General features: G+C 39.2%; 2 protein-coding genes across 4 annotated transcripts in view; one reads left to right on the top strand and one right to left on the bottom strand.

Annotated features, from left to right (window-relative positions):
- LOC139701072 (uncharacterized) overlaps positions 1-24,354 on the bottom strand; it is a 41,320-nt gene that overhangs the window by 4,868 nt on the left and 12,098 nt on the right. Inside the window, exons 5-6 of the mRNA XM_071599647.1 lie at positions 12,012-12,305; positions 1,478-1,678 (exon numbers count right to left, since the gene is read on the bottom strand). Of these exons, the coding sequence (XP_071455748.1) occupies positions 1,478-1,678; positions 12,012-12,305 (495 nt within the window). The remainder of the gene's footprint in view (positions 1-1,477; positions 1,679-12,011; positions 12,306-24,354) is intronic.
- The window catches only part of LOC139700901 (E3 ubiquitin-protein ligase MARCHF8-like), a 62,370-nt gene continuing 61,381 nt past the window's right edge, over positions 23,366-24,354 (top strand). Inside the window, exon 1 of one of the 3 annotated variants that reach the window (XM_071599352.1) lies at positions 23,366-23,680. The gene's annotated coding sequence lies outside the window, so the exon portion shown is untranslated. The remainder of the gene's footprint in view (positions 23,681-24,354) is intronic. The other 2 variants (XM_071599350.1, XM_071599351.1) reach the window with 2 other exon arrangements.

Here is a 24,354-nt window from a genome sequence, read left to right as displayed (position 1 = left end):
CATTACAGGTGATACCAAATGATTAATGTTTTGCTTTGTTGAATCATCATTTAAATCTATTCTTAAAAGAGTCATCTTCGTCAATTCCTCGTTAAAAAGCAGATGGAATGTCAGATGGCACGTATATCTGAAAATGAAATTTATCATCATTATTTGCTTGTGGACTTTGTCTATCAATTTTCTATCGAAATCCGTTGTAGTTTAACGTGATCATTATTTGCAAATCCCATTATGTTAGATTCATGTGGAAAACGACGAGCAGATTGCTATGAATGCAATTCGTTCTCATTTTTGTACAAATAAATAAGATTTTCCTGATGTGCCAACGCTCTCGTGACCCACCCGTGCAGATTCGGATCACTATGGATAGCTGTCATTCTCTTTCCGTGACCGACGGGTAAACGACTCCAAGGAAGCATCTGGTTAATAATGCTAAACGCTTAGCTGTATCCTTTCAACCGAGATCAAGTGAGAGGAGTCTATCGTTGCCATGGGATCTACACCGGCCCTACGGCTCTCGCAAGGCGCCTGTTCTGCCTCACGGATGCCTAGACTCAGACCGCCGTGCCGCATTTTGCGAAGCACTAATAAATTAGCTAATTGATCCCACTCGACGAGTCTATTGTCTCGCTCGCCTTTCACGGGCATTTAGAGAACCAATTGCCTGCTCTCATTGGAGAAGGAGGTAACTGGTGAAGGCTCACTTCTGCTCTTCCCTCCCCCCCTTACTCCTTGATCACTCGTAATGTTCGCTCTGGGTCGTTGATACTGTATTCTTTAAGGTGCCATTATCACCTCATTACATTGCTCTTATGTTAGAGTGCCACTAAACGAATCAATGGACGCAAATCTTTCATGGTGATAACGACCTGCAGATAAACTAGAAAAGGAAGAAAAATTTTAGACTCACTCGACCGTGTACACATTTCCGTGCTGCTTTCGGCACCTATTGTCCCTCTCCTCACTTCTTTCTTCCCCCTCCCTTCCCCCGTGTCGGACCGCGAGGATCCGTTTTCGGCTTTCCATTCACGGTCGCGGAGACGGTCCTGCAATTCCACCGGGAGGCGATCGGAAAGAATCTGAAGACTGAAAAGATTGCATCGGCACGTTTTTATTACGAGGGAGCTTTTGCAGCGCGCTGTTCGGGAAGCACGATCAAACACCGACATTCCCGTTGAGACGAAAGGGAGAAATTCACTTGGCGGTCGACGATTTTCCGTCATTGGTGCATCCGCAGCAACCGGTGAATTCGAGATCGGAGAGGACCCGTTTTCGGTTATCGATTCGATGGGATCGGGTCAAGTGAACGCTATCAGTGAGTGATGCGGAGCGTAGACAGTGTTGTTTTTTCTCTCCCTCTCGCCTATTCTCTCCGTTTTGACTCCTCGCGGGAGGAGGTGGGTGGGCGATAAGGGACCTCCCCGAGCCAGTCCCGTTGAGTATGGCTCTCTGGCCGGAGACCGGTTGACATTCTCACCTCGCAGATCCGTGCGACTGGTGATCGTGGACGCCACAGCGGACCCTTCCTCCGTGGTCTCCAGCTCAGCAGGCAGGGCCCCCGCCTTCCGGCACTCCGTGTTCGCCGACTTCCAGTCCACGGGCCGCCTTCCGAAGAGGTAACAGTTGCGGCCCGCCCGGATGAAACCTTCCCGGCAGGGGGCGACGCCCACGTATGATGCTGCGGAAGAAAAAGGAATAACAGCATGCGGTAAAAATGAAATTCTATCCTCACCCACGTAGCTCCGATCGAGAAATGAATTTCCGTCCCAAAGAGACTCAAGTCCAAACTCTTTCAACCGTTTTTTCCTTTGATAATTGGGTGTTCTGGGTTTAATCCATTTAAAGAGAGTAATATGGGTTTCTGCAATTCGGAAAATCATTTAAGAACTTGCGGATTTCTGTTGATTTCTTGAAATGTCTAATGATCGAATAATGTATGGATTTCTAGGCACGAGAGCCATGTGGAAAGCATTACGTGTAAAAGAGAATGGAACTGGCCCCACTTTCCCGAATGTGTTAATTTCGCGTACCTATGGGTTTAATTGGATTTAATCGTATTTCCACGCTCATTCATCAAAATAAGGTTTATTACTACGGTTTTGGATAAGTTATGACTGAATATTTTAGCTATAAATTAGCACTGTTACATCTAAAAATGCTGATGTTTAAATCAAATTACCATTAATTAAAATAGTCGAAATTCATAAACTTCCTAGATTCCATCTATGAAGCAAGATAGCGTAAAAATTTACTGGCGGAAATCATTACTTCATCAAGTCATAACTTGTGATAAGCAAAAGGTCATTTGCTCACAAATACAAATTATAAGCATGCTACTTGGTGGAAAACTTAATTTGAAAAGTTTCTTCTAGATTATGTTTAGTGAAAATGTGACAGCGCGTTATTTTGAAAAATGCAGCCTCCCAAATGTATTAGCTTCAACTACTTTGACCTAAGAAGCGTAATATGCAAATGATCAGTCGTCAAATGCGTGATTGGCATGCAGAAATTAGAACGAGTAAGAATTTTAATGATGCTGTATTACCAAAATATTTGTATCGTAAGGGTCAACATTAAAAAAAAACATGATTTATTCGTCCTTATTTAGATTCCATTTCAGCGCTAACGAATTTCAAAATAAACTGGAAAGGGATATCATTATTTGATATAACCACGTTTATTTTACGTATCCTTCTTAGAAAGAGGGTGGCGGATGTTTCTTGAGTCTTCTGTTCGAATCGGACGAAGCAAATATTCCCTTGATAGTACACTTAAAGGAAAATTACGCATGCAAATTCTTCGCTTGCCAATAGCAACAATGAGGTTATTCGTAAAATCTTTCGGTAGAAAACTTCGTAATTTTCTTTGACTTGTGGTAATAATTTTGAATGTTTCCTTGCATAGTTCACGCTGAAATGCACAATACCGTGGTACTTAAATTTTGGTATTCCAAGAAAAGGTCTTATAAGTCTCAAAGTCCCTCAGCCATGCATATAAGTGTTGATAACATTGACTTACAAACGAAATCGACTGGGTGAATTTTTTTTCAACCTTCCCGATGAACCTAAACGATACATTTATGAATCATAAAGCTTGCATTTATTCCTCCATGAGAATGATCTCTTTTTTTGTATCTTTTTGAGCTCCCAATATTCTCAAGGGCAAGCTCGAGGTTTTTTGGGGTCCCGGGCGGTCACCGCCCGCCCCTGTGTTCTCCATCCAGGGCCGACGGCGGGCTCGACCGTATTATGGTTGAACTTCTTTTGGCTCCCCTACCCCATCCCTCAAAGTGTCTCCTCAATTTTGCATCAAGGCAGTCACCGCCCTAGATGGCGCCAGGCTCGCCCCTCGCTCTTTGGAGCCATGGACAGTTCCCGACTTCGTCCTTACGGTAGAGTCCAAGTATAATATATAACCATGTGTCGTTCTATTTATTCATATCATTGACTTATTTATTGCTACAGATTTCATGTTATATTTAATGCATATAAACTTTTTTGTGAAAAAGTAATTAGAAATTGTACAACAAAATAAAATTGACGAATTTATAAATTCAATAGATTTATGCATCTTGCGAGAGTGAAAGTAATTCTTCATTTGTCGCTGTACCGTTCGATAGCGGGTGGCCATCAAAAACCTACCTTAACCGGTCCATTATCGATAATAATAAGATACTAATAATATGCGTGTAAGCTGGGTAATCCTAATTTTTTCATTAAGCCGATCCTGAAAATGGTTGGTGATGAGCTCGCCGTGTTAACTCCAACCATTCAGGTACGAAGGGTCTTTTAAGACTCCGCTCCCCCTCCCTAGCGTATGAATGCTTTTTGCCATGCACTGATTTCTGTGTAGTAGGACTTGCACGAACGTTGATATATGATCCAAGGAGTCAAAATTCCCTTTAAAACAATTACAATTCATTGCATGAGCTAAATGCCACTTGCTAAATGCCTTGCTTTATAAAATCCTTTATAAAATTGATGCATCTTATCTCATTTCGACCTTAAATTTACTTCAGTAATGTTAACGATCTATGCTTACTTGCCCAATCGTAACGGCACCAAAATGACTTCTTTGATGAAGTAATTTTGGCGTTGCTTAATATTTTCAGGGACCTTGGAAGTGAAATCTGTGCCCTACGCATGTCATTATTGTAATATAAACCACCAAGGCAGTAATCAATTCGAAGGTCGGTTTTTTAGATGATTGTAGAGTTCACCCAGTACTAAGCCTAACGGCGGGTGAAATTCACACATCTGTGTAGGGGACAGTTCCTTTCCCTGTGTTGGTTTCCCAGGAAGATCTGGTACCCGAAAAATCACATACGTAGCATGGGTGGAGCTGCAGGTGCCCAGATAGGCTTGCCCGGGAGGGAACCCGGGCCCTCCGGTCAGTAGATCAATGCTCTATATGGTAATATATTAATTATAAAATGAATTTTTTTAAATTAGGGATACTTGACTTCGTAAGAGTTAAGATGATCAATTTAAGAAACTCAAGTAATTGATTCTAATTAACTAAGCATTATTTTCAAGCAATTTAAGGAGATGTTGGTAATTTGACATGTGTACATGTTATATACACATACCCTAATACTTTTCGCTGGAATGGGTAACTCTGATTTCGAGTGAGACATAAAGTTAAAGTAAAATCGCCAATTTCAGATGCTGGAATAGCTAGGACGATTTCCAATAAGGAAATGAGTAAGAATAATGTTGGCTATACAAAGGTGCCTTAACTCTATGAAATTCCACTTTAATGTGGAAAGATAAAAATCAGCAAGAACTTTGTTTTGAATGGCGGAAAGTAATATGGAATGTAATTGATGAAATTACACAACTTGTTTCTAAAGTAAAATAAAATTTCCAAAGACTCGAAATTCTCTTGTAGAAGCAAAACTACTCGTAAATTAAAACAAGAAAGCGCTGTGTCTCTACTTATGGAGGTGCTGTTAATTTCTCACTCGTTCGTGTAGTAAATACAGTTTTTGGTGCAGATGGGAAGGAAGATATGATAAATTAAAAAGGCTTTAGTGTCAAGGCCATGGTAATGTGGGAGAAACGTTTGCTAGAATAGGTGCAAATTATCGAGGCTAGGAATGTGATGTAGCGTATTAAAGAATCCTAAGATAAAGAGGGTAATCTCTGTTGAAAAAATGCTGCGGTTCGTTATAAAATAAAAACGGGTAAGAAAACACTGAATTCACAGGAATTAATGCTGAGCGTAGCAGATGACCTATCCCATATTCTTGAAGATAACCCGGAGAACGTCGGAAACTTAATAATATTGTTAAAAAAACTGGTATTTTTAATCTCATAACAGTATAATATTTGAATATGTTTATAGTATTTTTTATGGATACGTCCGATTTCTCTTTAAGTACTAAGGATATGATGCATTCTCTTTGGGCTCTTTAAGTGGTGCGAAATGGCTATTGTTATCGAGGCACCCCCACTGACTCAGATACCTAACTACCGACCTGCAAGCACTTCCAAACGGAATCAGAGAAAAGATGATCGCTGACGTTCCCATGATACTTTTCTTAGTTGTCTTCCACGATTCAAGCGGAAAAAATATCCTCAATTAATAGATGCAAGGACCGAAAATTGATTTAAACTTCGTAAACTACATTTCTACTGCAAGTTATAAATATCAGTGGGTTCATATAAAACTATGAGACTGATTCAATTAATACCAAAGACCAATTTTCATTTTGATTACAAAGTGACAGTTTTAAATATTCAAGATCATCTCGAAAGGCCTTAAAAATATAGGACAGGTAGGCTGACGTGCATTACCTCCATTTAATTTTTCGTCGGCTCCATGAAGATTATTAGGAAGGCAACTTACGTGGGTAAAGCCATTTACCCTCACGCCAAATTTGTATGGTTTTGGAGGTTAAATGGATCCTATAGGGTAAAAAAATCTCTGAAAATTGGAAATTTCTATTTTAATGTTTTAACCCATCTTTGGTCTTGAAGATCGCATCTAAGAAAGCATTGCGTGGATAATAAGAAAAATTTTGAACGGCAAACCTATTCTTCTTTCCCTATATAAATCATGAAAAGGGGACAGAAAACTCTAAAGAGAAATTTTAATTTTGAAAACTTTAGATTTCCGCGATCGCATCGATTAAAACGCATGCAGTTGCTCAAACGAGCTCTGTCACAGCAAAAAATTTAAATTTTTAGCGCTCTTTAGGAAGTCTCACAATGGCAAAGAAGTTAACTAGAGCCACTTAATTTAATATATTGTTTTCTTAGATTGAATGCAATTCCTATTGTTTAAGTTCCTGAGTTTAAAAAATATGTCGCGTAAATAAATTAAAATGTTGAAAAATTAACGTTTTTCTGAAATAAAGCTTTTCCTATGGAGCGAATTATTATTTATTATAAAGTAATCCACCGGTTAAGGTAAGTTTTGGATGGACACAACTATGAAAAAATATTTTGTGACTCCTAAGAAAACACAATCCAGCATCTTACTCTACATCAGGTCCCTCTTCATCTCTGAGTGATTCCATCCTCCCTTCATCCCGTCCAATATCCCTATCCTGTTCCTTCCCTTTCCTCGTTTGCCTAACATTCTCCCCTCTATTACAGTTTTCAGCATCCCACTGCCAGTCAATACCCCCTTCATCCATTTTCCCTGCCTCCACAGGATTTCTCCCAACAAACCCCTCTCTTCGCCCACAATACCAAGTACTTCCTCATTTGTTTTCTTCTCTGTCCATTTCACCTTCTCCATTCTTCTCCAAACCCACATTTTAAAAGCCTCCAGTCTACGTCTATCCTCCTGCTTCAATGACCACGTTTCCGCGCCGTACATAGCTACGCTCCATATCAAAGTTTTGACGTGGCTTTTCTTAATATCCTTACTTAACGTCCCTGTCATCAACTCCCTCCTTGTTAAAGCCTCTTTGCCTAGCGCAGTCCTTCTCCTTACGTCTCTATTACTTTGACCGTGTTGATCCAAAAATATTACCAAAAAATATATCGTGAATAAGGCATTTTATTTTTTTCACGTCTGGCTGTTACCAAAGAGAAGTCAACTTCAAAACTGTTCGCTCTCCGTAAAGAGGATTGGCCCTTCATTTTATTCGAAGCAAAGTATTTGATTCTATAATATGTTTGTATTTATTTATATTTTATGTGTATTTGAAATGCGATGCATATTCTCTTAGAACTTCTTGAAATTTGAGGTGTCCGCAGTGTATCATATATCCATTTCATTCTCATAATGAACCTTTTTCGCTTATCTACCATACCATTTGGCGCTCTTTCGATACATTCGTGAGAATGCGTGAAGAGAAAAATACATGGGTCACAACGATAAAATGAATATTCATTTCAAGACGATAGTGGAGCTCATAGTGGTGTATATTATCAGACATAAGTCAATAATGCTACTCGCGGACATGGCTATACATTTCCCTTCGCTTAAGCTGAATATTATCTGGGTGCTTCAGGTAAATAAATTATACGTACTTATCTTCAAAGCTTAGGTGTTCACTCTGATTTTATTTTGTGTGATAAAGTGGAATTCCATAGTGGTGTGCTTTTTCTTTGTTGCATTGGAAAAGTGAGAAAGTGTCGCTACGCTAACCTGTTTGGCTAAGGAAGATTAGCGATGGAATTTTGACGTGCAAATGAAGAATAGTAAACTTAAATTATGTCATGCCTTATATTTGATGGCATATGAAAAAATTCAATTTTGAAATCTTTTGTACTTAAATTGATCAAAACTTAATGATTTTTACCAGCTGACATTTTACTAATATTCTGTTCTTGGGTTTAGATACTGCATTCAAGGATTTAATATTTTTGAGGTAGTTATTTATGTAACCCATTGAATTCAATGGTTATCAATACTGTAGTTTTGTTGAGTTTGTCCATTATTTACTGTGTCCCCGAGCATTGAGTAATTTGTCGCAGGTGGGGTCATTGCACTCGGAAAAATACGTTGACAACAGCGAATTGAGTCATTTGGTATCGACCGAGATGACATGGGTGATAAAGATAAAAGTGAATTTCGAAATGGGAAATTACCGAAAAACGAACTCCGTTTACTCACTCTCTCGGGAAGGAGAGGTGTGGTGCAGGGAATGCTGGGAGGGATATTAAAGATGGCGGTTAAGGGTGGAAATTTTGAAAGATCGGAAAGCTAACATATACGCGGATTCTCGAGTTCTCACCTCTATATTGGTGGCTGAATCGGGTAGGGATTCTAGGATGCTAAGAGCAAAACACTGGTTATTTTATTTGTGTTCTATTTTGCCGTCCCATTATTATACTGCTCGTGTGAGTGTTTCCGTATTATCTATATATATATATATATATATATATATATATATATATATATATATATATATATATATATATATGTGTATATATATATATATGTGTGTATATATATATATATGTGTGTATATATATATATATATATATATATATATATATATATATATATATATATATATATATATATGGGTCGCGGTAGTCCAGGATTAGAGCGTTGGACTTCTTACCGGAGGGCCCGGGTTCGATTCCAGGGCAAGCCCCTCATGGCACCTGCAGCTATGTGATTTTTCGGGTACCAGATCTTCCTGGGAAACCATAACAGGCACAAGGAAAGGAACTGACCCCCCTACCCTGATTTGTGAATTTCACACGCCGTTGGCGGCGGTGTAGTCATAGTACTGGGTGAACTCCACCATCACCAACTAAACCGGCCATAGGGTTGATTACTGCGTTTATTATTTCATGTATGTATGTATATATATATATATATATATAAATATAAATATAAATATAAATATAAAGGCAGACGGCTGCAATTCGCAATTCACCATTAAAAAAGGCTTTGTCCTAGTGCAACCCACAATTATATTATGATTTTATAACGCTCACTTCGTAGTAATTTAAACGGATTGAAACGTTCAACTGTAGCAGTGGTATTGAATTTTGTACACAATGAGAACGGCCACTATGAAATATGTCTGATGGAAATATTCAAATCCGGATTCAAAGATTCTGTGATACTATTTGAGTTTTCTTGATGATCAGAATAATAAAATCGGGAAAAATGTTCATTTTTACTGAACACTAAATTCGTAAGAGTGTAACCCATAATTAGGTTGTCAGAGAATATAATTGATGCAAAAAACCGCAGTCATTAATAAAAACGGTGAATATTAAATGCATGTAGTGCATAAGACATGTGGGTGGTGTCAAGGATTATCATTATAATAATTCAATCAATCGTAGATAAGGTTTTGATGGATCCAGCATTACACAGTGTGGTGGTTCCCCAAAGAAACAGGCACTGATACACAGTAGTTTGCTTCACATTAGGCACCGTCACAGTTAGCGCTGATCATTTTCAGATCCACCTACATTTCTTCCGCGTTCCTTCTTACCTGCCAGCGTGCCTATTCTCTTCCCCTGCTCACCGAACATCCATCCCCATCCCTCCTGTCATATTCGACGACTTCATCGGAGTATGTGGATCGCCCAGACGGGCTCAACTTGGTGTGCGGAGGGAGGCGTATTTAGCATCATGGTGAACAATCGCCGTAAATGCGATAGTGATAGTGAAGCTGTAAATGGAATTGGCTGGTAACCATGCACGGCTATCAGTGAACTATTAAAAAGATTAGTTGTAAAAATGGTAAGAAGGTTTTTTTTATCTACCAGGCATGGGGATATGCGGCCAAACAAAAATTCCTACTGGTGTGGGTGGCGGTTAAAAAGTGACCCGTGACGCAATGTTTGTGCAGATGCGCGATGCGATGAGGGATATTTATTGTTGTCGGGCGTCAGATAGATTGGAATCTTAATGGCTCTCTTCGGAATTTTTAATTTAACTTTTTTTTATTATTCATTCTGTGCTCCACGTCGTTATATTTCCAAGGCGCTCCGACGGTCGAGGTATTATCGCGGCGTGAACTTATTTCAGGAAGATTCATTACCTGATGGGCATACCATTCCTATCTGAAGGGAATTTCGAAACCCTTGAACTTGGAGCGAATCGGCCTGTGCATTATTCGCGAAAGGTAACCGGTCTATTTGCCGCTAATACGACGTTGATCTACGGAACAATAGCTTTATGAAGTGAATGTTATTTAACCGAAGTTATCACATTGTCTTCCGAATAAAACTATCGGGAATGTAAACTATCGTTTCCAATGCGTAGGATATTATCTCGTCGGAGAATTTATTAGGAAAATAATAATAATCTGATCGACCGAGAATTATGACATCAATGTTTATGAATTTTTCATACTTTTTTGTCTGCGGCGGAATTAGTAATCGAGAGGCCCATTAGTCAACACCAGTAACCCCTTTGTGGAAAAACCTCCGAACTTATGGATTCAGTTTGAATATTATTCATTACTCCTTTGTTTATATCTCGATCTTTTTGCGATCAAGACGAAACTTTCCGTATGATGGAACAATCCGTTAGACACATGCTTATTTCTACGACACATACTTATTTCTCGTATGCTTGATAATGTCGTTACTAGATAGTGATATTGATTTGGACGAGCGCGAAAATTTATTCAGACTGAGATCATTCATGTTTGTTATGAAAAACTTCGTTCCAAAGTATGGAAAACGCATTTGGTAGTCATAATTCAAAACTCTAAATCGATGTATTTTCTGCCCTCAGAAAAAACTTCAAATGACTGAAATTAGCTTTTTTGTTATTATATACCCAGCAGATGTGTAGAATGTTGTTTATCCTGAAGATAGAAAGCAGTTTGAAAAAATGCATAAAAAATATGCGTGGTTCTATAAGGAATTGACTCATGCCAGTGATGCATTTAAGAAACAAGAGATGACATACCAACAAATATCAAATTCAAATGTACTTCTACACGCCCCAATCTAATGGCCGGCCGTACTCATTGCCGGAATTATGTGCCGCTGAGGCCATATTCGGCCGATTAATTTCCGTTGATCAAATGATGTTCATACATGATCGCCATGGAAACATCGTTTTGCTTTAATCGGATTTCAACTCGGACCTCATTATTGCCATTCGGATGAGTTGGTAGTGTAAATCAATCTAACCTTCCATTCAACCGTATTTTTGATTATGGATCCCTATAAATTTAAATAATTTAAAAAATATGTTTTATTTCCCTGCAAGTCATCGCTAGGGTATGTGGCAGAGGGTGAATACGCACAGTACTAATTTTGACTCGAATATTTTTACTCCTTCCACGGTCGGATAGTGTTATTCTGATCCCTTATCTTTCGAGGCAAAAATGAAATCTTAAATCTAGACATCTTAAATCTAGACATCGTAAATCTATCTGTTCTATAATTTATCTCTCTAATTTTATTGGCATGTTCTCTCTTACCGTAGTACGTTGGGGGCAATAATTAATTTCCAACATCACTGATAATGAGACTCCCTTCCAATTTATGCAAGGTTTCAATATATAATTTAACCTTCGCTCCGTGAGTGATTCCCAGCCTAGCTGCTCTAATATTTTGGATACGCTACTAAGTTTATCAAAAGAGCGTTTTACCAGTCTAGCTCCTCCATGCTGTACGCGATCCAACTCTGCAATCAATCCAACTTCGTGAGGATCCCATAATATACCAGCATATTCTAAATGTCACACCAGCGTTGTGTAGCGTATACGTCATCTGCTGCATAGTTTGTGTCATGGCGAGTTCACGCAATTAAGTAAATATACTTGCATAGGAAAGCGCGCCGGCGAATGCTCCGTGTCGGCGTTTCTCTCTGGATTTTCTGAATAAGTGCGTATACGCTTGAGCGCGGCAAGCCGCTATCTTCAAGGCCGCACTCCGAGACCAGTACCGTCTCGCTCTCTTTCTCTTTTACATTTAACTATGTGCGCACACCTCCCTGTCGCTACGCGCGACAATCACTTTTCTCTTAAAGATAAGCCAAATCTCTCTTTCACTCCCCGCTCCGTCTCCAAGTGAGCCCCGCCCCGACGACAGTAGAGCAAGGGCAAGGAACGCTTATCTCACCTTGCGGCTTCTGTTGTCCATCCATGACGTAGTAGAGCGCTTCCTCGGTTCTGAGCAGTCGCTGCTCCAACCTTTCCACCTTCTTGGCGAGCTTCTCGATGGCCCCAAGAAGGTAGAGGTCCGTCTCGGAGACCCCCCCTCCTCCGCCGCCGCTGCCCACAGCCACCTCGCCCTCTCCGCCCCCGGCTGCGAAATTATCGCCGCCGGAGACGATCGCCTGCGTCGGCGGCGCCTCGCCCTTCTTCCTCTGAGGCCCCCACGGTGCCGAGGTCAGCACCCTCTGGACCCGAAGACCTGCGCGGTGAGACGGGGAGTTAATTTCATCTCGCCCATGAGCTCGGCCTCATTCTATGACATTGAATACTTACAGGCGCCATTTCTTAGGCCAAGTTGACATTTTGACGATAGTTACCCTTCGTTTTGTTTCAACCAACCCTACGTTTGGTTGATGATTTCATTTTATCCTTTCTTTTATTACTAATATTCTTCAAAATCGTAACATTAATGTAAAGTTAATGAGAGTAGTGCGAGCTGTAATAGTCATTCAAGTGTTGACACGAAAGGGGAAGGCTAATTTTGCCATACACGGGTTGGTCTCATTCGTATGTTAAGTACGACTTTATAATGGCAGTCGAGGCTTTTTAGTCCTCTTCTGCCAGAACTATCTTCCTTTTGAGGATATTAGCACATAAACTTCTTTTACTCGTTTTTCGATAGCTTTATGACATATGCTAAAGATTAGGGTGGGTAGTTATATTCATTGTTATAATAATATTTTTCAGTTTGTTTCATATAGATGTATGTAAAACCAATAATAATATATGTTAATATAAAGATGAATTCGTCGTAAATTTATGATTTCATGTTTTGTTGAATCTGGAATACTCTCACACACGTAAATAAATAAATTTTATATATATATATATATATATATATATATATATATATATATATATATATATATATATATATATGGTCGCGGTAGTCCAGTGGGTAGAGCGTTGGCTGACCGGAGGGTCCCGGGTTCGATTCCCGGGCAAGGCACTCTGGGCACCTGCAGCTCCACCCAAGCTAAAGTGATATTTCGGGTACCAAGTCTTCCTGGGAAACCATAACCGGCACAGGGAAAGGAACTGGCCCCCCTACCCTGATGTGTGAATTTTCACACGCCGTATAGGGCTTAGTACTGGGTGATCTCTACCATCATCTACTAAACCAACCTTCGGGTTGATTACTGTGTAATGTATGTGTAATGTGTATATATATAATGTGTAATGTGTATATATATATGGGTCGCGGGAGTCGCAAGCCTATTTGGGCACCCTCTCATCTCCTTACAAGCTATGTGCCCTGATATGTGAATTTCCCGCGCCGTCGGGCTTAGTACTGGGTGAACTCTATGAAAATCATCACCTACCAAACCGACCTTCGGGTTTATTAGTGTGTTTATGGTTTTAAATATATAAATACAATTCCCATTTTACTTCAAGGTCATAACGATGTTGAAGCAAAAGGAGAAAACACATTTGACCGTGAACAGGTTTGCCACCAAACTTGGTGATTAAAAATAAAATATCGCTGCAAGTTGCGACAAAGGACTGAAAATTGCTTTAATATCAATCGCCACATAATGCGTCAAACCGGCTTGGTCACACATTCCCTTTATTTGTTTCAAAATGGGTAATTATAGAAAGTTGAGCATTTTCATGTTTCAGCACCAGTTGTTGGACGCCATTTAGCTTAGATGAGATGTTTTTAAGAGCATTGCCAGTGCACTCACATCCAGCAACGATTCGACCAAAATCAAATACCAATACATAGAATGGGAGTGTTCAAATGCGCAATGAAGAGTTCTGTGACACGAAGCAAGCTGAAATGAACAGCCTCTTTTTCAGGTGCCCCTTTCATTGCTTTTGCATATTCATTTTGACATAGGGATTATAAAAATCTTTCTGTGGACAATTTCAATCCACCAAAAAAATTTAAACGAAGGAAGTCATTCAATTTGGTGAAAATTTCTAATCAGTAGAGCTCGTGCATAAAACGCCAGAGATATAGAATCGAAATTATTTGAATATGATAATTTGTAATGAGAACCTATAAGCCATTTTTCACCGTAATATTAGCTATTTTACGAACAATGAACTCTCCGGATGCTTAATGAAATATTTATCAAATATGGTATCACTCGCTTTGTACTACTTATGAAAGACATGTCGGAAAATATTTAAAAGCTTGTTTTTTTAATATTCCTGTTTTCATGGGGTATCTTATCACAAGATATACAGACTTCTCTGGTGACCATCTATCTTGAAAATTTTCTTTTTTTTAATCGATTGAGAGGCTTTCGTGATTAATAGTTTTTTATCACAATTAAAAATGAAGTATGAAAGCATATTCCAACTTGTTCTAATGCCTTAAAGATCATCTTCTTCATAGGAGAGTTATTGCAAAGAACTCTTGCAATATACCAACGACACATAAAAAAGACTTGCATCACTTGAGCTAAGGAAACCTGAGAGGCATGAATTATTAATTCAGAATTGTGACAGAGTTAACGTGTATCTGAAGATGTTTGTTTTTCAAAATGATATTCCTTGATTTTTACATCTGACTCCTCCGTAACTGGTACAATAATATATCATGACTTGGGAATTTGGATATTAGTAGGGACTAAATACAAATATGATTTCGATTCACTTCCTTGCAGTGGATTTTTTTTTCTTGTTTCCACATGTCTCGTTCAGTGGCATCATGGGAGAATTGTGGAGCTTAAATTAAATCATAATGATAGAAGACACTTAAAACATCAAATCCGAAATGTGGGAAGTTTTCCTAGAATGTAACGCAATGTCCTCGAGCTTGCTTCACGACGCCCGCAGTTTCCCCTCAAATAAATTTTCTGAAGCTGCTCCCTTAAGGGATTTAACGTCATTATTCCTGATTAGGAGAATATAACGCACATGATCGTAATGCAACTTGGTTTTCCGAGCCTCAAAACAAGAGCAAGCGAGATTGCCACGAGCTAATTCTTTGGGGTTTCAGATTTTCCTGTTATTTTCGCGCTGAACGTTTCTCTTTGTCCAGGAACGCGACAGGATGATTAATATCGCTCATGGTCACGGTGGAAAGAGTGAGTCAACGAACGCGTTGATAACACTCGGCGTTATCTTGAAGTTTGCCTTGCGTCTTGGAGGCTCACGGTATCATTGTGACCCCTGGTTTCAGGCCGGGAGGAAAACGAGTGAGGAGCTCAATGCTCTGGAATGCACTTCGTCCTTCTAGAGTCCTGTTGTGAGAAACCCTCCATTTGAGATAAAATCCAAAAGCCTGGTCTTAGATCTATTGATTTCGGTAGTCGTGTCTGTCTTGGAGTCTTAATGCAAAACCGAATGATGCCATCGACAGATGTATTTAAATGTAGCACTAAAGGGAAGGATTTACGACAGGGAACGTGTAAGAGAAGGCATCTTAGGATATTTATTTTAAGGATTACAAATAAGTGAGCATATGAAGAGGGTAACAGAGTAAACTGGAGAGCAATACCGGCATTGCCAATCAAAGTAGATCGTTCTGGTAAAGACACACGTGGACCCAACATGAAGACGCGAAGTCATCGAAAGTTACTTGAAGTCACTGATAACACGAGGATTAATTAGGTAACAATAATTAGGATTTATTAGTAGAGTATTGAGTAAATGTGATCAAAAGGTAAAAGAGAAATGTTATCTTTCGCTGGTTAGGACTCATTTAGAATATGCTGCGAGTACGTATATGGGATCCTTACGAAGTTGGATTAATTGCCGAATTGGATAGTGTGGAGGAGCTATATTTGTAAAACGCTATTATGATAAATTTAGTTGCGTATCCAAAAAAATTAGAGCAGCTAGGCTGGGAATCACTCACGGAGCGAAGGTTACATTACAGATTGAAGTTCTAACATAAATTGGATCAGAATAACATACTCAGACCGCGGTAGGGTCATATTCGGGTCAAAATTAGTCTGATGTGTATTCACCCCCTGCCACACACCCTAGTGATGGCTTGCAGGGTACTAAAATATCAAAATTACTTGCATGACCAAACTACTAAACAAACTTAAGTTTTATATTTAACGCTGGCATAAGGGGGATAATAATAGTCCCGCTTAACATTGGTAGGAGAGAATACGACTAGAAGTCAGGGAAAGTGGACTACCGAAAAAAGAGATTTAAGGAATCATCTTTCCCTTTTACAATTTTTGATTATAACAAGGTCATCACCTTCATCAAAACTCAATGCACAATCCGCAAATAAAATAATACCGAATGCTATAAGTTAATTATAGCGCTAATTACTCTCAATATGACACCTGCCGTCACATTTCCTCCCCGGGTATATCGGGGTAAGGTATAAATGTAAACTTATTTATCTAATCTTCCTTTATGACAGGAGTAGCCTCTGCTGTTGCCCATTTCTCAAAACACGATTCATTCGCTGCTGTCATAATTTGAGTTTTTTGGACGCTAAAGAAATACCAAAAAACATGAACAATGCTTATTAAAACAGTTGATTAGAATTTAATCGATTTTACTTTTAGGATGAAGTCACTGAAATTCGGCGTGGTAGCGTGGTGGGTAGAGCATTAGGAGGTTCAACTCAAATCGAGAGGGAGTAGTTCTGTCGTCGAGTGTTGCTACGAGGCATGGAAGCGTAATGAACACTGGGAAGGTCCCCAAAGATTTGTAAAGGGAGTATAAATTCCGTTATTGATCCACCATTAAATGCTCACCCATAGTGGCGTAGCGCCCGATTGATAACGTTACTCGACTGCCAGGTGGCGTCCACCTTGTCCATATTCGATTGTGGGCCCACTCGAAAAAGCCCAAGATTTTACATATCCGCGTGCCTTTCACATTGACGTGGTATGTATTTGCCACACCGTATGACCGAATGTACTGTACCCTGAAGCACACGGAAAGTTGAATGTAATTCGAACTGAGCACCATCCTCTCCTCCCAAGCCGAGGTATGCATGTACATGCAGATTAGCTTAAAAGATATGTGCAAATTTATTTAGGTTATTTCGGGAAAGTTTATTTATGCTACATTGCATAACTCACTCCGTTTATCATCTTAGTATTCTGTTTTCCCATGAGAGAAAAATAGTCATTCTTGAACAATTTTGATGGATTATTTGGAGAATTATCACTTGGTTAGTAAAATGTTATATATATATATATATATATATATATATATATATATATTTATTGTTGATTTTATTGAGTCCCAGCACACACACACACACACACACACACACACACACATATATATATATATATATATATATATATACATATATATACATATATATATTCATATATATATATATATATAATATTATTTTACGTGTACTCCATGCATTATTGAATTTTATTAGTTTCTTGCGATTCTAAATTATCTTTTTTTCTCCGCAACTGTCTTCCATTCGTACATGTGGGCTGGAATAGACAATGTATTCAGAGAGAACATGTACTTATGAGTTCAGTTCGAACCACCGTTAGTAGTGTTACCCAAGAAGATTTGCTCAAAGAGGTAATAAGAGTACAATTAGAGCATATATATGCATCGAAGTTTTCTCGACCGTTGGTAGACTCAGGGTTCTCGTATTTGGGTCGAGCGGGTTTGGTATTAGATAAGATCCGAAACCTAATGGGTGCATTCTTGAGAAGCGGGCACATCAGCAAAAGGGAATCCATGTTCAGTTTCCCCTTTCCGACGAGGTGACCACCTTGGCTAGAAGTTGGGCTATCAGGGCCCCGAGCACAAGGGATGAAAACGTGATCGGTCACCAGTTCTCCGGCTGTCTCGTCTTTGCCCTTTTTTACGAAAGAGGTTCGTGCTCTTCGGAAAATTTTCAGTCACCAACGACAGGTTGAATAGCTTCTCCAACAAAACTTCGATTGCCGGCGAGTTCCCCGACTGATGTTTCGAAAACCCGTCTGGGAAATCTGTTCCACCAACCACACTACATATTCGGGTACCTAATAGTACACAAAAGGACTTGATAGACTGTTCCTAAGTATTGAAACATATCGTACGTGAAAACAGTATTTGAATTGTTACGAATGTTACAAATTCTCAAAATTATTTATGGTATAAGCATTAGAATATTATTTTATAAGGATATACATCTCACGCATAAATTCACACAAACTAATGGATTTTTTGTATTATCAAATAACCAAATCTTATGTTTCTTTCCACTGGTGCCACTCTGGTAAGATTTTTTAATTTTATGGACAAAGTATTGAATAACGTTGGAATCGACTCCGTTTAATGTTCTCTATCTATTTCAGTGAAAAGCATTGCATGTCAAATCTATTCATCTATACGTACTCACTACCCTGCAACTTGCGAGGGCGTGCATTTATTCTTAAGTGAGGGTAGAGTTCACACCTCTTAATAGGCATTGCAGTCTGAAATTCAAATATTCCGGACGCGAGAGGCTAGTTCATTTCACTGAACCGATTGTGGTTTCCATGAAAGCTCTGCTGCCTAGAATATCGGAAGGCTCAAGTTGAAGCTGGAAGCAAAATTCGGGATTTGAATTCGAGGCCTATCAGGAAACAGTCGAATGCACCTCGCGCTATGCTACGCATATACCGTGTCACTCTTTCACGTTGTTAATAAATCCTTCTGGTAAACCGGAATTTACTCCCAGTTTTTCGAGCTTGCCGATCTATGCATAGTTATGCATGTACCTATCTCTTCGAGAAGCGAATAAATTTTCTGTAAATTAAGTGTAGGCATTGAAACTAGTGAATAGCGATATCATGTACACACATCCGGTTAACGCTTTAGTATTTTCATTGACATGGCCAGTTTTTTTAAGTGGACTTTCAGAACAGTGGCGGAGAGATAATGGGAAAAATGGGTAATTCGAGCGTGATACCCGTTGTACAGGTATTTCGGATGTCCATCATAAATTCCGTATCGTGATAAGAGAGCTGGCTTTAAGGGAGAGGCACCGCTTGCTGTTGTATTTGTGTTCGTAATCACTCTTCTTGTCCTCAACTTCGCCCCTCCAAGTGCACGACCGCCCGTCCCTCGTTTGTCCGAGAGGAGGGTGGCGAATCGCGGTTCGCCTTGCCCTCCCGTCCTCCCTTCGCCCTCCATTTCAGCTGTGAGGCTTCCCTCTCGACGGCATAGCAATGCATACGTGACCCATATACTCAGGAGGGCGGAATGCAATTGGAAATATCTGTCCTCCATTCGGTGGTGTTAGGGTTAGGTGACAGAAGCGACTTTGAGGTATAAAATAAATACAAGGAGTTATGAATTTTCAATTTTTGATATTTTCTGACGTGATAATGGAACGTCTTGTGATTAGGTAGGGTGTCCGCGACAACATTTCCTCGTATTCAAATGTCGTCTTTGGGAACAAAGTTAAGGAGAAAGTTCGGTAATGACAATTTTATTATGCAAAAATCTCAGTTGCTCAAAGTGACAGCGGCTAAATTTTTCTTGCATAGGCTTCGTTGGCCAGAGAACAGAGGGATTCAGATGGGATTAATGTATTCCCCTCGTTCGCGGAGTGAATGGAATCAGACGCACGGAATGGAGGTCGTGGCCATTTGTCCTTCAATTCTATGTTCAAAGGTCCTTATTTCAATTATATACTCGTATACTCGAAGATAGATTGCACTAATTGTCATTCACACTATGCAAGATGACCATTTAATTTTCCGTAAGCATGGTTTTTAAATTTTTGAAAATGCGATCATTGAGTGTTTGCATGGATTTGTCGACTGGTCATTTAAAGCCGCATAAATAAGATTCAAAACTGCATTTGCTTTTTCTTGTTCAAATCTATCATTTATTTCCCACCATTTTCGTGATTGTGAATTTTTGTTGAGCGCAAGAGTAATAGTCGGGAACAAAATTCATGTGAGTTGTGAAACGGCTATGGACCACAAGTGTAAATCAAACGGAAATGTTGCTGCACAGAAATATGAAAAAGGCGTCAATTTCATTCATGTTTTCCTAGACCTCATCTGTAATGCCAGTCCTACCAACTTAACGTATCCTCTTATACAATCATAACAATACTGCTAGCACAATAACAGGAAAATATGCTCACTATACTGATAGAATTGAGCTCTTACGGCTAGTAGTATTGAATAAATGAAAACCTCCAATAGCCGTAAATAGTTTACTTTTCAAAACAATATGCAAATGAGATTATTTGGCTAACGCTACACGTCAAAGGGTAAATGGTAAATAAGGAAAGGGAAAAGATCGGCGTTAGCCAAATAATCTCATTTGTATTTTGTTTTGAAAGGTAAACTATTTACGGCTATTGGAGTTTTTCATTTATTCAATTTATGCTAACTATGATTTAGATTACCTCCATTGAAAGGAAATGACATATTACAAGTAATAAGCGTCCATTCATTTAATTTAAATTAATAAATATATTCTTTATATATATATATATATTTATATATATATATATAATTTAATATTATGTATATAAATATATATACACACACATATACATACACCACCCGCTGAATTTAATTTTCTTTTATTTTATTTTATTACTAAAAAGTCGTTTCTCCGAAAGGAACCAACTGGGAAAATTTTTCCCTTCCTTCGCGATACATATATATGAATTCATCAAGATACTCAGGTGATTTGTACGCGAGTATCTTGAAAGATATCAATTTTTTTAAATCGGCAAAAGGTCAGCTGATGTAGAAGTATTGAAATGCGAAATTTGTGAGATTTTACCTTTGAAGTGAGAAAAGCCAAGTAATATTAAAGGTTTATTATATTTATCTTCTGATAAATACACCTCGTTTTATGTTCGCAGGACAATATTGAGATATTGAATGACAAGGTTAAAGACAATATGCATGACTCAAACTGGACTTTCCCTTGTTCACGAAGGGTGAATTATAATCTTGTGCTCATTATTTCTTGGCAATAAGAGATCGCCACATCATAACACATAGCGATGTACCACTCTGGCACTTTTTACTTTATCAATATGTTCTTTGGTGTATAGCGAAGGTAAGTTATACGGTGAAATGTGCCTTTTCCAATAATGAGAATGCACTTTCGAGCATTGTGATAAATATGGTTACAGCTTGGTTGTGGCTGTCCTTCACACACTAAAAAGGAATAGAATTCCACCTTGCAGTCAAAATAAGGCCTTCTATTTTAATCATTTTTCAGTATTTGCTATTACATTAAAATTTAATATTAATGGCTATTTTATACTTCACTGAGGAATGTCATTTAAATATGCGCCGGCGATTAATTTTCGAGGGTGACTATATTGTCAGCGATTGGTTGAAAAGGTGCGCACTACGACTGACTGACAATGATTTCTGGTATTTAAAATATCCCCTTGTATCAGAAAGCGAGAGAAAAAAATCCCGAACTCAACACTGGAAGTCGTACCCTATGTGAGAGTAATGGATGATTTCAAGAAAATTTCGTCGGAAACATTCGGTGGAATATAACTTAGAAAGAATTTAAATAAGCTCCCATACATTCGTTGTGTTCTCATATTCATTATACACGTGCGCGCTCTTCAGAATGCATTTGGCAATGGCCAATCTCACGCTACCTTTTCTCTTTTGGTAAGCTAACCAGGTCCTAGAAGCGGAAGAAGTCGACGGGCCCCGGGAGCATAACAGGTTGCAAAGCAGGAGTCGCGAAGACATTTGGTATTAGCTATTGTTTTCTCCGTTCTCAATTTAAGTGTAAAACCTTGTGACCTCCGCTTTTATCCATAGATGGGGCTATCCCAACATCGAGTTATCGTAATTATCTCTTACTCTATGCCTCTCCATTATTTATTCACTGCCACAGTGGTTTCTAGGATTGAACAGCAGAAAATGTACGGCGGCGCACTTCATAGAAAGGAGAAAGACCAAACGAGCAACGATTACATGAGCGTTGCTACTATGTATTTGTACAGTACTAAGGTGTTACCGACCCGTCGATCCGAAATCTGGGAGAAGACTCTTAGATTGAGCCTCTTTAACGAAGCTAAAATTTGTGAAAAGTGAAGTTGGTCATGCATCGATGAAAAAGCGAAATAAACATTAAAATGGACCCTACGCCGGGTATGCTGCACTAGTTTGGAAGCGATCTTAAAAACATTGATTGAGGAATTGAACACAATGCATAGGTAAGGGGGACCGTGTTGCACAAAACTACCACGAAAGGACACGCCGCATCCATCAATTGCTACGTTATCTGGAAAGGGAGTCTTTGGACCATGAAGACTCAATTTTAACTCAGATTAAAATTCTCAAGGGCATATAGAACATGTGATTTTACTTAAGACATCGAGAAAATCAAGACCTGCGTTATTATATAAAGTAGATAAGTAAATAATGAGATAAATGGATGTACCTGTTGCGGAACAGATAGACTTCGATTTTATCCAACACAACTCAAGACGATAATGCAAAGAGAGTGCCCAGCATCTACAAATTAATCATATCTCACCTTCACAGATGTCCTACACATTATTTTCTCGATTGCTGTACGGACACCCCGTGCGGTGAATTTCGAGTGGCTGATCGAATCATAGAACAATAAGGATGAAGATCATACCGCACTGAAGACTAATGGCTACGTGCGGTGAAAATTTGATTATGAATACCTAAAATTCATGCATTTCACCAAGGATAAACTTAAAATGCATAATAATTCCATTTATCGACGGTAATAAAAAAAATTAATCCCTGATGGCGCGGAAAGTCAAAAATAGTCATCTTGTACTTCTCTTATCCTCTTAACTGATATTTCTTTCGGTTCATGCACTCTTGGGATCTCGATAAGGATCGCTGATCATCGAGTCACCCAAAACATCACCATGCCCGACTCAGACCCGTAGAATTTGAATTAGCACGCATGCTTATTACCCTCTTGGACACGTATTAGCCCTATGGATCACAAGAATTACGAGAAACGTTGATGATAACTGATTAATCTTCTAAAAACGAGGATTTAAACTTGCACCAATACTTCGTTTCTTTTTACGACGAAGTCTTAATCATGAAGAGGCCTTTAAAGTAGTCTCCGAAAAATCAGTTAATTAAGAGGAACGGCACGTGATGAGTTGAAAATCTGGGGCTGACCCCACTTTGCTCATATATTTCGCTGAAATGTGGGAATTTGGCGTATTCGAGACTTAATGTGTGTGTGTGTGTGTGCCTTGCTCTCTCACACTCTCTTCCTCTCCCTCCCAGCTCCGGAAACCGCGGCTGACGTGATGCATAAGAGTGGCGTACGTTGCTGTCGGAGTCTTATTTCGCACCATTGCTGCGTGCCGGTGCGTGGCGCGAGAGATTCCTTCCTACCAATGCCTTCGAGGGCAGTAAGCACTCTTTCTGCCGCATTGTGCGTTGGCGTGAGGCGTTAAAAGTGATCGATCGATCCCCTTGAGCGATCAACATAACTCGATCACTCACTCCAGTGTTTGACGAGCGAATCAACAACTACTTAGAAGGACTCCTCAAGGTGATAAGCGCTCCCATCCCCCTCCATCATTGTTGCACATTCTGGATTCTTATTGAGGCTGAGGCGAGAGCGGGAGATCGTTGATTTCGCGGCTTGAAAGCGTGAGGAAGTGCCTGTAACAGGATCAGGAACAATTTGCACAAGGTCAGTGGTGCTAATTAACGTCTGGAGATAAGTGTGGCGCCAGGGTGATTCATGACTCTATGAAATCCTGCTGTTATAAACTAATGATTTTTGCAACGACAAAAAAGCCTCTGGCATGATGACTTCAACATACCCTAGTGGTTTCAACAAGGATTTAAAAAGTGTCATGTATTCCTTAGCATAGGACTTGCATAGATAGATCAGTGAACTTGGTGGAATTTGCAAAGCGTGCCTCTAATGGGGCGATGTCATCGTGTTTGATTTAGTACAACTCAGGTGTTAAATATGTATGGCTACACATCGAGGCTCCTGAGGTCACCTAACAAATTATAATAATTTAGTTGCTTATTAACGAATTATTCATTGATTAATTTGGTCATTTTGTCGGAGGTCTTAGCTAATATACGTGCGTTTCATTTTTTCTGAACATGCTGCTTTCCTTTGTTGCTAGTTTTATCGCGAACCCTAATTTGGAGAGAAGTATTTGCACACATTAACTTCATAAAAATAATCTCAAGTTTTCCCCGAAAAACGAAATGCTTTGATTATGCTCATGATTCACAGGACACTTCAATGCGTCAGCGGTTTATCTTTGGCCCCAAGCCTCGGGACAATCAGTTTAACTTTTTCTGCCGCGTTATTTTGAGCATCGTAATGAATTGATTCTCGTTAAG

The sequence above is a fragment of the Hetaerina americana genome, unplaced genomic scaffold (genome assembly GCF_022747635.1).
Source record: "Hetaerina americana unplaced genomic scaffold, ioHetAmer1.1.p SCAF_11, whole genome shotgun sequence".
NCBI lineage: Eukaryota > Metazoa > Arthropoda > Insecta > Odonata > Calopterygidae > Hetaerina > Hetaerina americana.
This window is presented reverse-complemented; position numbering and strand designations above follow the sequence as displayed.